This window comes from Arachis ipaensis, chromosome B05, assembly GCF_000816755.2.
Source record: "Arachis ipaensis cultivar K30076 chromosome B05, Araip1.1, whole genome shotgun sequence".
Classification (NCBI taxonomy): domain Eukaryota; kingdom Viridiplantae; phylum Streptophyta; class Magnoliopsida; order Fabales; family Fabaceae; genus Arachis; species Arachis ipaensis.
In genome coordinates, this window is record NC_029789.2 from 9065485 (window position 1) to 9077496 (window position 12012).

At 37.4% G+C, this 12012-nt stretch overlaps 4 protein-coding genes and 1 long non-coding RNA gene across 7 annotated transcripts in view; 4 read left to right on the top strand and 1 right to left on the bottom strand.

Moving 5' to 3' along the window:
- Positions 1 to 3147, top strand: part of LOC107642815 (wall-associated receptor kinase-like 14) — a 7105-nt gene extending 3958 nt beyond the window's left edge. For 2 of the 3 annotated variants that reach the window (XM_016346290.2, XM_016346292.2), the window contains exons 3-4: positions 1235 to 1309; positions 1616 to 3147. In XM_016346290.2, the coding sequence (XP_016201776.1) occupies positions 1235 to 1309; positions 1616 to 2904 (1364 nt within the window). In that variant the 3' untranslated portion in view covers positions 2905 to 3147. The remainder of the gene's footprint in view (positions 1 to 1234; positions 1310 to 1615) is intronic. The other variant, XM_021122976.1, reaches the window with a different exon arrangement.
- On the bottom strand, positions 3358 to 4263 carry LOC107642817. The gene has a single exon (XM_016346294.2). The coding sequence runs from the start codon at positions 4131 to 4133 to the stop codon at positions 3615 to 3617; it is 519 nt and encodes a 172-aa protein (XP_016201780.1). The 5' UTR covers positions 4134 to 4263; the 3' UTR covers positions 3358 to 3614.
- LOC107642816 (NASP-related protein sim3) lies at positions 4340 to 7961 on the top strand. The gene is made up of 6 exons (XM_016346293.2): positions 4340 to 4758; positions 5766 to 6022; positions 6497 to 6697; positions 6818 to 6908; positions 7118 to 7373; positions 7453 to 7961. Exons 1-6 carry the CDS (start codon positions 4433 to 4435, stop codon positions 7777 to 7779), a joined length of 1458 nt encoding a protein of 485 aa, XP_016201779.1. The 5' UTR covers positions 4340 to 4432; the 3' UTR covers positions 7780 to 7961.
- LOC107641678 lies at positions 8667 to 9684 on the top strand. Its single transcript, XR_001620396.2, has 2 exons — positions 8667 to 9302; positions 9401 to 9684. It is a non-coding gene; the product is annotated as an uncharacterized LOC107641678 (long non-coding RNA).
- The window catches only part of LOC107642818 (BTB/POZ domain-containing protein At5g66560), a gene marked incomplete in the record, with an annotated part of 3478 nt that continues 2468 nt past the window's right edge, over positions 11003 to 12012 (top strand). The window contains 2 exon segments of the mRNA XM_016346295.2: positions 11003 to 11766; positions 11846 to 11915. Coding sequence (XP_016201781.1) covers positions 11726 to 11766; positions 11846 to 11915 — 111 coding nt within the window.

The window sequence follows — 12012 nt, forward strand, 5'->3', positions numbered from 1 at the left end:
TGGTTATTGCTTTTATTGCTTTATTAAGGGACAATATCAACAAAGATTTATTTTGTTGGGAGCACATGAGGGCATGAGGCACATCGACTTTTCCTATGTGATAAGGTTCATTATTTTGATTCCTGTAATCTCGTGGACCATGATACGTCCCTTAAAAAGATTGGTTATTGCTTTATTAAGGGACAATATCAACAAAGATTTATTTTGTTGGGAGCACATGAGGGCATGAGGCACATCGACTTTTCCTATGTGATAAGGTTCATTATTTTGATTCCTGTAATCTCGTGGACCATGAGGGCCCTCATACGTCCCTTGATGTTGCAGTGATGTGGAAATGGAAGTGAAGCAAATGTTCATTACATGGGAGTTTTACTCCTGTTTGAATTTTATGCATACTAATTTTGATGCTCCTGATGAATTCATTGTCATGGGAAATAAACAGGGGATGTGTTTTGATTTTTTTTCTTTAAATTATTTTTCTATTTGGTGTACATATTTGGTTTGAATGGTAATATACCAGATAAAGAATCCTTCCAGATCCAAAGTCAACATGTTCTGGCTGCACATGTCTGGTTGGATAGATTTGATTTGAAACTTTCTTTCTTTTAGGGTGGATGGTCAAAGCTTCTCAACATCTCCCATAATTTGTTTATTCACGTTTTCTTGACAATGGATATTGAGTGTAATGTGAGTCACAGTTTCTAATTTCTAGTAGATGTCTAAAATCAGAAACAAAGGTGAAAGTTAAAACGTTTTTTGCTTTTCCTATTAACAAATAGTAAATGGTGCGTTACCTGCTATTTGAGGATTTTCTTTTTGAATTACCTGATTTGATGGAACCTATAAATACTTAAATAGTTCAGGTAGTTGAGATTGTGGGCCTTTTACTTAAAGAAAATAGCGTGTGACTAAGTTGTCTTAACATAATTTGCTTACAAATATTCGTTGTTCTTAAACCATCGATTTATACCCTACACCTCCCGGGACATATGGGGTGTCTTTGGTTTGCTTATAAATCGTGGCACCCCATTGGGTTTAATGAACAAAATGTTAATATCCAATAGGGTCTAGCTTTGTATAAATTAAAAGACCCGTAAGTTTGACTTAGAGTAAACATTTATTCTTTTCAGTTGTGGAAAAATGAGTTTATTATTTTTCAGTTGGAGACTAAACTTTTTTTAAATAGTCATTTTCTCATTTCTGATACTTTGCTTCTTGTGATCAATTGATTCAGTTTTAAGTTGCAGTGCATCAACAGTAACATCGGGGGGATGTGGAAAAACAACCAAAATAGGTGTTATTGTTGGAGGTACAACCATACTCTACATCTTTACGCAATTAGCTTCCTTTTGTACTAATTACTGTTAGAGTATGATCTCATATATCATAGCATATTGCATAGATTTATTTCCGGGCTACCCGATGAAGTAATGAATTTCATAGGATTGTCCATGTTGACGAGTTAATCATTCATTCACTAATCACTATGCTATCATTCCATATGCATGATTCGTTAGCTTCCAATACCTGTTTTTCTTCTCTTCTATTTTCCAAACACAACATGTAACAGAAAAATATTTTGATTAATCATAACGTTATTGTTCACACTCGACAGTGATCACAACTGGAGTTTTGGCCGTGGCTGTTCTTCTGTCTCTCGTATGCTACTGTGCCAGGCGCCGTTCTGCTTGGTTGAGCAAACATACAACAGCAAAGCGCCTCTTGCGTGAAGCTGCAGGCAACTCCAGTGTACCTTTCTACCCTTACAAAGAAATTGAAAGAGCAACAAATTCGTTCTCTGACAAGCAAAGGCTGGGAACTGGGGCTTTTGGTACAGTTTATGCTGGAAAACTTCACAATGATGAGTGGGTTGCTATAAAAAAGATAAGGCACAGAGATACCAACGGCGTTGACCAAGTCATGAATGAGATCAAGCTCCTTTCTTCTGTGAGTCATGCTAATCTAGTTCGCCTTCTTGGTTGCTGCATAGAGGAGGGAGAGCAGATCCTTGTTTACGAATATATGCCTAATGGAACACTTTCTCAGCATCTGCAAAGAGAGAGGGGTAAAGGTCTTCCATGGACAATAAGACTTACTATTGCAACTGAAACTGCTAAAGCAATCGCATATCTTCATTCAGCAATTCATCCACCAATTTACCACAGAGACATCAAATCTAGTAATATACTCTTGGATTACAGCTTCAAATCTAAAGTTGCCGATTTTGGGCTTTCTAGGCTTGGCATGACAGAAACATCACATATCTCAACTGCTCCACAAGGGACTCCGGGTTATGTTGATCCCCAATACCACCAGAACTTCCATCTTTCTGATAAAAGTGATGTCTACAGCTTTGGAGTGGTTTTGGTAGAGATAATAACTGCCTTGAAAGTGGTTGATTTCGGTCGACAGCAAAGTGAGGTCAATTTAGCAGCACTTGCTGTTGATAGGATTAGGAGGGGTGCCATAGATGAGATCATAGATCCCTTCCTTGAACCACATCAAGATGCTTGGACACTCTATTCAATTCATAAGGTGGCTGAGCTTGCATTTAGGTGTCTTGCTTTCCATAGCGACATGAGGCCTAGTATGATGGAAGTGGCAGAGGAGCTAGAACACATCAAGCGCAGTGGATGGGCATCCACCGAGGAAAATATGTGCCTAGCTTCATCAGTTGGGTCCGGAAACTCATCTCCTCGCAGAGGAAGTGACAAGTCACTGGGCGGTATTAAGTTAAATAAAGCAGGGCAAGGGAATGAGATATTGATCGTTACGCAGAAGACCGGAAGCTTTTTGAAATCAATGGAGGCAAAGGACAGCTCTCCTGTATCAGTGCAGGATCCTTGGTCAAGTGGACACAGCTCACCTTCAACAAACAGTTTGTTGGACAATGCAGTTCATTGACAAAAGCATCTCAGCAATGTGAATACTCGAGGCATATAACAGTTTTCTTTTCTTTTTAGCAGTTAATTGTTATATAGTTAATTTTGTGTATGATTGGCAATAGGATTCTGACGACCTCCAGGACTCTTTTCATCAGTAAGCAATATACAAAATTCAACATGCATATAGGAATATGTACAATGTACAATTACAGCTGGAAATAACATATACCTTTGGGTATAATTTTATAGCTTTATATAGATATAGACAAAATGACTACCGTGATGTTTGAGCTAATAATTGTTATTCATATCTACTTTGAGTTGCACAATGTTCATAATACAAGAACCATGAAATGCGTGAAAGCCTTACCTACTACATTGCCCTCTTTCACCGTTACACTTTCCACCAAAACCCATAAATGTACTGAAATTTCACATAGATTTGGTAACCTACTTCAACAGCACCACGCACTTTATTTTGGGTGACAGAAGCAGTCATTTAACTCTCCATTCTAAATTTCTGATGGGATTATACGTTACAAACAAGCAGCGAGTATAAGTAGTTTCTCGGATATCTTACAACGCCAATATCTCCAAATAATACGATCAGATGCTACAACAATGATTAAAATTAAAAAACAAACATGATATACATCAATAATGACAATATTAAGTATTAACACAAGACAAATATATTCAGCAATTGTAACGCGAATTCGCACCAACGAGTCACGATGATTTTTGAGCTTCAGGCCCAAGAATACCGTTCACCACTGCCGTCGCAACCAAAACCCCCAAAAACTCCGCTCCGGCCACCACTCCCGCCTGCGCCAAATCCCCAAAGCTCACTGCAGACGTTATCTCCCTCTCCGCCGTCTCTATCCCCTTCTCCGCCGCCTCTAGCCCTCTCTCCGCCGTCTCCAGCCCCTTCTCTGCTGACTCGAGGCCCTTGTCCGCGGCTTCAAATCCTTCCCTCACGATCTCCTCGGCCTCTTCCTCCACCCTCTTCAAACTCTTCCGTATCCCGAACAGTGGAATATCCTCCGCAACCGCTTCCTTTGCCGCCAATCCCGCAGACGCCGTCAGTAACAAAAGCAGCTGCCTCCGCCCCGAGGGAACGGCACCCGGTAAGGCCGTTACTGGCTTGTTAGTTATCTTCTGCGGCTTACTTGAGTAAGATGTCGCATTGCGCACGCTGAGACGTTGAAGAGAGAGAGCTGAAAACGGTGGTGAAATTGCACAAACCATAGCTTCCGTCACCACAACACTCAATCACTCACTCGCTGACCAGTGATCCTCAGCTTGTGGCCACTCGCTTTTTGCAAATTGTTAACATATTTAATTTCGAAAATTTCCCCAATTTATGTATCACTATTACCTTGACACGTGTAAAAACCAAACTGTTCGGGTTGAATGGCTTATTTCCGGTTCCGGTTCGGGTTCTATTTTGCGCTTTCCTTTTCATTTTTTCGTATTTTGCGCCAGAATATCAAACCCTAGCTCAAACCTCTCTCCCTTCTCTCTCTCTCTCTCTCTCACAGGTGACAATGGCGGAAGAAGCTGCTGCATCTGAAACCTCTGCCACAGTGGCTCAGCCAGCGGAAACTGTTGCTGTTGTTGAAACTGTAAACCCTGCCGACCATGAAAAGAGCGGAATCACTGTGGATGCTACCGTGGAATCCACGGCGCAAGGCGGAGCGGAGTCGGTTTCGGTTTCGGTTTCCAACGGCGACAACGCCGGAGAAGCTTCCGGTAGTGATCCTCAGAAGTCCTTGGAGTTCGCGGATGAGCTAATGGAGAAGGGGAACACGGCCATGAAAGAGAACGATTTTGGAGAGGCAGCTGATAACTTCAGCCGCGCTCTTGAGATCAGGTTTGTCTTTTGCTTCTCGCTGGCGCTTCATTTTAACTTTGATCTTTTCTGTAAAAAGATAGAGAAATAGCCAAATAGGTAAGAGATATTTTATCTTGGAAGTGCACGTTAATAGTATTAGGTTGCAAATCGGATGGATTCATGACCAAGATGGTAGCTAATATTCAGAAATTCCATGGGAGCAATTGTTTGATTTGCATGAATGCAATAGTTAGAGACTTAGATGCGTCACCATCATACATGCTCCATCCCAAAAGGAACATGTAGTTATCCAGTTCGGGTTTAAAATCTCTGCTTTATTAGTCGAGAATATTGATAGATGAAATGAAATCACGTTAGTTCTCATTTCTTACATTATACACATGTTAATAAGTTTAATGTATGCATTTTCGTCTAAAATTTTCACCTAAACATAGCGTATATCTTGGAAAACTTTGGGTACAAGTGATGTTTCAGTGCTTGTTTGGGTAAAGCTCCTACGAAAATATCTTTTTTTAAGTGATTTGTTTTAAAAGATCATTTTAGAAAAGTAAAAGTAATTATATGTTTGTATATCTCATGTGAAAATATCTTTTTATCTAACAATTATGCCTATGTACAACAATATAAAAGTACTTTTTTGTTAATTTATTATGTTAGAAACATTTATTTAGTAAAAAAGATCTTTTTTTTTAAAAAGATGTAAATTGTAACTTTTAAAAAAAGATCTTTTTTCCCTAGTACTTTTACTAAGATTTTGCCAAACACCCTAAAAAAAATGATCTTCTAACAACTTAATGGCACCCGTATAAGCTCTTAAAGTAGTTTGTGCCCGGACTGAGAAAATTATGATGATATTTTCGGATTTTAGTTCCACCAAGTTCATTTTTGTCAAAACAACTTGTTGCACTCTTATTGGTACAAATTGATTAACTGAATATAGGTTTACCCTGGCATATCTCCCTTTGCATTTCTATGATTCGTTTTAATATATTCAATGTTCTGAGAGACAATTTTATTCAAAATAGAGTTTCCCGCTATGGTGAACTTGCTCCCGAGTGTGTACACACCTACTACAAATATGGCTGCGCACTATTATACAAGGCTCAGGAGGAAACTGATCCTTTGGCTGATGTGCCCAAGAAGGAGGATGGATCTCAACATGGCTCCACAAAAGATGGATCTATGAAGAGTTCTGTAAATGCTGAATCTTCTACTGCATCTTTTTCAAGCAACATTGAGCAGGATGTAACTTCAACTGACCAGGGTCCAGCAGTGGATGATGGTTAGTGAATTGTTTCTAGTGTAAATTGATTATTACTACTAAATTTAGAAATAAGTTGATGTTCAATCTGTTAAGAATGTTCTGTCATGTTTTCATTTGAATGTGTTGTTCTGTTCCGCATTATACTTCCCTTCACAAGTCATTGTGAATAAGGGAGACTGTTTTATGGAATTTGCTATATGAAGGAGTTCATAGAATTTTATCTTCTATTGAAGGTTACCAGATCAATCATTACTAAACTGTTTAATTGAAGATAGAAGTAAAAATGTTCTTAGAAAGCTAGTTGTCACTTGTTGATGGTTGGTGGGATAAGAAAGCTTGTGATTGGCTCATATTGGGTAGGGTTGTGAATACTATTATGTAAGCCTCATGAAGTTTTTAGGAATTGACACTTTCACTTTGTGAAAGTACAGTGTCACTCATCCATAGTTTTCAGATCTATCTCATTGTTTTATTTTTTAAAATATGTAACAGAGTCTGCTAAGAATGACCAGGAAGAAGATGAGGAGGATAGTGATGCTGAGGACTTGGCAGAAGCTGATGAAGATGAGTCTGACCTGGACTTGGCATGGAAAATGCTTGATATAGCTAGAGCCATTGTTGAAAAGCACTCTGTCAATACAATAGAACAAGTTGACATATTATCAGCATTGGCAGATGTTGCATTGGAAAGAGGTCCTCCTGTGATCTTTTATATAATTTTAATTCAACTGAGCTTTCCTTTCCCAAGCACACACAGATTCACAAGAGTAGAGGATTTATTAAATGGATTTTTCCTATCTTTGTTTTGTGCAGAGGATTTTGAAACTTCTCTCTCTGATTACCAGAAGGCACTATCCATTTTAGAACAGCTGGTTGAACCAGATGATAGGAAAATTGCTGACTTGTATCCTCTTCAAATTTCTTTATCTAGATCCATGATATTACTGATGCGTGTAATCTTCTGCCAGTTTAAATTGGTAGCAAAAAATTGAGACAAGAGATGACTAAATAACTTTCAATGAATTAATGAAGTTGCTGACAGCTAGCTCTTAAATTTAGGATGACCGTTTATGTTCTCTTACACTGCTAGATTCCCTTAACTTTTGAATTAAGAAATTTCCGTATATGTTTGTGTTTGGAGGTTGGTTCTAGACCTCAAGAAGCAATTCCTTATTGTGAAAAGGCTACATCTGTTTGTAAAGCAAGGTTACATCGGCTTACAGAAGAAGTAAAGAGGATATTGGACTCAACATCCTCTGTTTCCGAGTCACAACAGAATGTACAAACATCTGAGTTTGAAAACTCGGTTTCAGATAAACAGGCAGAGATTGAAACTCTCAAAGGTCTCTCAAGTGAATTGGAAAAGAAGGTAGGCTGGAGAAAATCTTGCAAGTTATATCTTTGTTCGTTTGTTATTTTGATATTGATTGGAATATATGGATTTGCAGCTTGAAGATCTGCAGCAGCTGGTTTTGAATCCAAAATCAATTCTTTCCGAGATCCTGGGAATAGCAGCAGCTGCCAAGGCAGGTGCGAAGGAATCATCTCCAGGAAAAGTGAGCTCCTCACAGATGGCTACTGCTGACAGCAGTGCAGGTTTTGACTCTCCAACCATTTCCACTGCTCACACCAATGGATCCACCGGAGTCACACATCTTGGTGTGGTAGGTAGGGGAGTTAAGCGTCCATCAAATTCCAGTGTACCAGAAGCCAGCGCACCAAAAAAACCATCACTAGAATCAACTGATGGCAAAGGCGATGGCGACAAATCTTGATATATCTAGGTCTTGGTCTTTTCATATGGAGAGTTTAACTTGAACTTGTAATGCTATCATACATTCTGGCGACTAAAAGAATCGTTTGTAGGGAGTGTTATGTGATTCCTTATATTGCTATTGTATGCCCCGTGCATTTAATTGACGTTATCTCAAGTTTAAAAAGGTTTAGATGTTACTCACACAACCGTGAACTATATTATGCTAGTTCTGTGGATGGTTAAGGGGGTCAAAATTCATGGATGAGTTTGATTTGTAAAATTACGAAGCGAGCTCATCTATGTAAGTTTCTACATCATTTTTATCCCGGAACAAAAAACAAGCCCCAAACAATGTCTTAGATGATACCCAGTCCAAGGTGGATATGAATCCAATGCCAACGGGGGGCTGGCCGAGGCCATACCTTCCAAAACCTGAAACTATTAGAAATTTTTTGGATTATATTGTTAACCTGGTCAGAGTTTATCTCAATTCTCAAGTGAAGAAAATGGATAAAACTGTGGTGTTGCTTTCACTATTTAAAAATTTTAGGATGTGTTTGGCAAATACGTAATTTTTTGTTTGGTAACTTTTTTTTCTCTAAATGCGAACATAATTCTGGGTTTAGACTCCTGGTTGCCATAAGCAATAAATTGTAACTTTTGCGTTCAATTAATAAATTGAAAAAATTAATTGAAGAATTTATTTTTTATCTACTAATTTTGCCATTTAATCTCGTTTACAATAAGAGATACAAAAAATAATCATCAAAATTCTTGAATTTTTTTATAGCTGTTTTACAAATAAATATTTTAAATGATATAAATTTATGTCTTTTTTAGTAATTTTTGTCTAAATATAATTTTAAATAATCTAATCCAAATAATATTCGTTTTATTATAATCTATTTTGATACAAAATTATCAAATATAAATTACATTAACACCAATTTACTTTTTTATCAAAATTAAGTTTGTAAAATTAATTTTATAAAAAAGTTTGCAAACTTTAATCCAAACATGTCGCTCTAAAATACTTGCTCTGTTTTTGTAACCTTGCATAGAGAAGATGGGCATTGAGGCATAGAGCACGCAACAAGACCTTGTTTTTTGGGTGTCGAACGATTGTTACGACCTACGCGCCAATTGTAATCGTAGGGGACAAGGGAATACTTATATCCATTAATAATTGGTGGTTGCCGATTTAATTGCTAGGCGCTATCTGTGGTTCGGATGTGACAAGAGACGAGACAAACAAAGAGAACGGTTGGCGAAACCGATGTGAGAATGGAATGATAAAATGGGGTATGTACTGCCTCATTGTGTAAGACAAACATCACGAGGTTTACTCTAAGATTTGGAGGATGTGTTATCGGGTGGACTGTAAAACCTGTGGGAAGTACACATGGGGTGGTTGTGGCAGGCATTTGAACTCTCTCTACAACACCATCGATGAGCAAAAGCGCTGCGACTGCCGTCCCTGGCCTGGTGTTGCTGTCACACCCTCTCAACCAGCACCGCCGCAATCTGCAAACCCCTCTCAAGGTCCGAACCAATTATTATGTTTTTACAATATAATCCATAAAGAGGAATAACACGCACACAACGTTGACTATTATAATATGATTGTTGCTTTTTTGCAGGCAATAGTAACCCTCAAAATTCTTGAAGCAGCCTCGGATGCTGATCTGCTGTGATTATTTTAGCCTGATGGTGGGATGCAGAGGGATAGAGATGGATATTGTCGGATGCCATCGTGCCTTGCAATAAACAAATGGTTAAGGTCGCTTATATTATATTAATAAATGTAATCTTCGACTAGTCATGAGCTTGTGACTCAGATTATCCTAAATTCTTCTCTATGTTAATGGGTCTATTAATAAAAAATAAAGAATAAATTCCTCTGCTCTTGTGCTAGGTATTTAAATGGCTCTGTTATGGATTTCCTTTATTATTATTTGCCGTGGTTTATGTGCTGCCATATTTTGCCCATAATACTTTGTAAATTTTTGTGTCCTCGAGCCCTAGGATATTTGATGTTTAGGATAAAATAATGCTAAAATTACCAGCTGTTAAGTAAGACTAATGTTGCCATAATCCAAATCAACGAAAGCTATCCACCAATTGCGTCTGCTAATAATCCACTATTATTTCTGAATTGGAGGAATTTTGGTTTTTGGTGGTTTGTCTTTATAGTCCTCACTACTCACTTTTTTCAATGAAGACTGCCCAATAACAATTAGTGACAAGGCTATGTTATTGACAATTTTGGCACAGTTCCTCTCTTTTATATCGTCTGAGAGAGAGTCGCCAATAGCCCAATAGTGTGAAAAAGGAGTAACATAGATATCCTCAAACCTATTTGCCACATTCTCGTATTTGTGATCTGTCTTCCATTAACTATTTTATTAACAACAATATTTAAGAAAAAATAAAAAATCAAACAAAAATTATCTTATTTAACATTTATTAATTATTATTAGAAATTGTTTCGCTAGCGCTACCAAAATTTGAGGGCATTTGAAATCTGCCTGAGCTCTTTTAAAATACACCCCATCATTTTGAAGTTGCAATGGAGTAACGTATCTTACAATTCTTGTCTAATCATTAAAGGCAGCCATAAATTCTAAGGTAGGAACTATGAGATGGTAGATATGGCAACATGAATGCAGATGTTGGCTTCCTTTGTCCTTTTCCATTTCTTTTTTCTTTAATAATTATTTGGTTTGAGAGTAGAGGAGTTGGAGCAGCGTTTATGTCTTGACTCTGAATTGTATAATTAATATACCGTACCACTCGGTATACATGACTAGCAATTTGCATTTATTTATACCCCAGAGATAATCAAAATCAACCATCTAATGCATAGTCATATAACATTTTTAAGTTAACTACATATATTTATCTTGCTTTTTGACCAATGCTACATTTCTTAAGTCTTCAACAATACAGACAAAAATAAACTTACGTTATGGATGACAGAGATTAATTTCATATAAGAGAAGACTTCAATGAATTCCATGCTTTTGTGAGGTCCATTATCATTGATACTGCATTGATTAACTAGTTGAAGACATTGTGGAATGTAAGGCTGGTGGGAACATGGCTATGTAAAGGTCCACCTTTAGCATTTGCATATAGTGTAATATAATGTTGGAATGATTTAATTAAGTTAAAACAAGGGAACCAAGTCAATAGGAGATCAAATAAGAAGTTCACTCATAAAATATTCATCCATCAGTTACGCAAAAGCGATATTCACCTAGTTGGCAAGCAATGCTTATATGAGGTAATGCCTGATTAAATCCTTTTCAAGGGCTCTAGGAGGAAAACTCATCAAAGGAAGCTCTCTTTTGCTGAGTCCGATTCAGTAGGTGAGACTAGAGAGTGATATTCTGATCCAATTCAGCAGACAGAAAAAAATAAAATAAAAATAAAAGAGAAGAAAAAAAAGAAATGAAAGAAGAAAAAGAAGAAAGGAAGTGTTGATAAAGGAAGGAAACAACCCTTTATGATCCCCTTTATAGGAATTTGCTCAAAGCCCCATTTGTCCGCTTTGAGTTTGTGGATTCCATACTGTTTACACCCTACTCTTCATCTTTTCCTTTCTATCTTTTTTTTCTTTTGATGAATTTTAATCTGTTCTTTACCTACATAAAGTGCAACAAGACAATTTCTTTTCATTCCCATCTTCCATTTTATGCAATTGGCTATTCTAGTCAAGTCTGCTTCATCCTTTGCATATCACACCTACAATTATTTTCGGGTGACCTAAAACCTCTATTTTTCTCCCCTAACATTTGAATCACTCTAATCTCTCATATCCACAAACTTTTCAGTCTCTCTAGATTCCATTTCAACTGAAGTTACTACTATTATTCTGATGATTTTCATGGATCTAACTACCTACTAAGGCCGTACCACGACTTCTGAGAGAGTATTAGCAAACTTTGCTGAGAAAAACGAAAATGGCGACAGAGAAAAAACTCTCCTCAAAAGGGCAAGCATGGTTAGATGAATCTCTATCTCTCTCTCATGAGAACGAGATATCCATAAAAAAAAATTCATACATTTTCCTCTCTCTGCAGGTTCTGCACAACGGGATTGCCGAGTGATATTGTTGTTGAAGTTGATGACATGAACTTCCATCTTCACAAGGTTAACATTATGCCTACCCTATCAACCATGCTACTTCATACCTTCATTCACATTCACTGAAAGTTAGCTGTCACGTTTTTTTCTTCTTTTTTTTTTT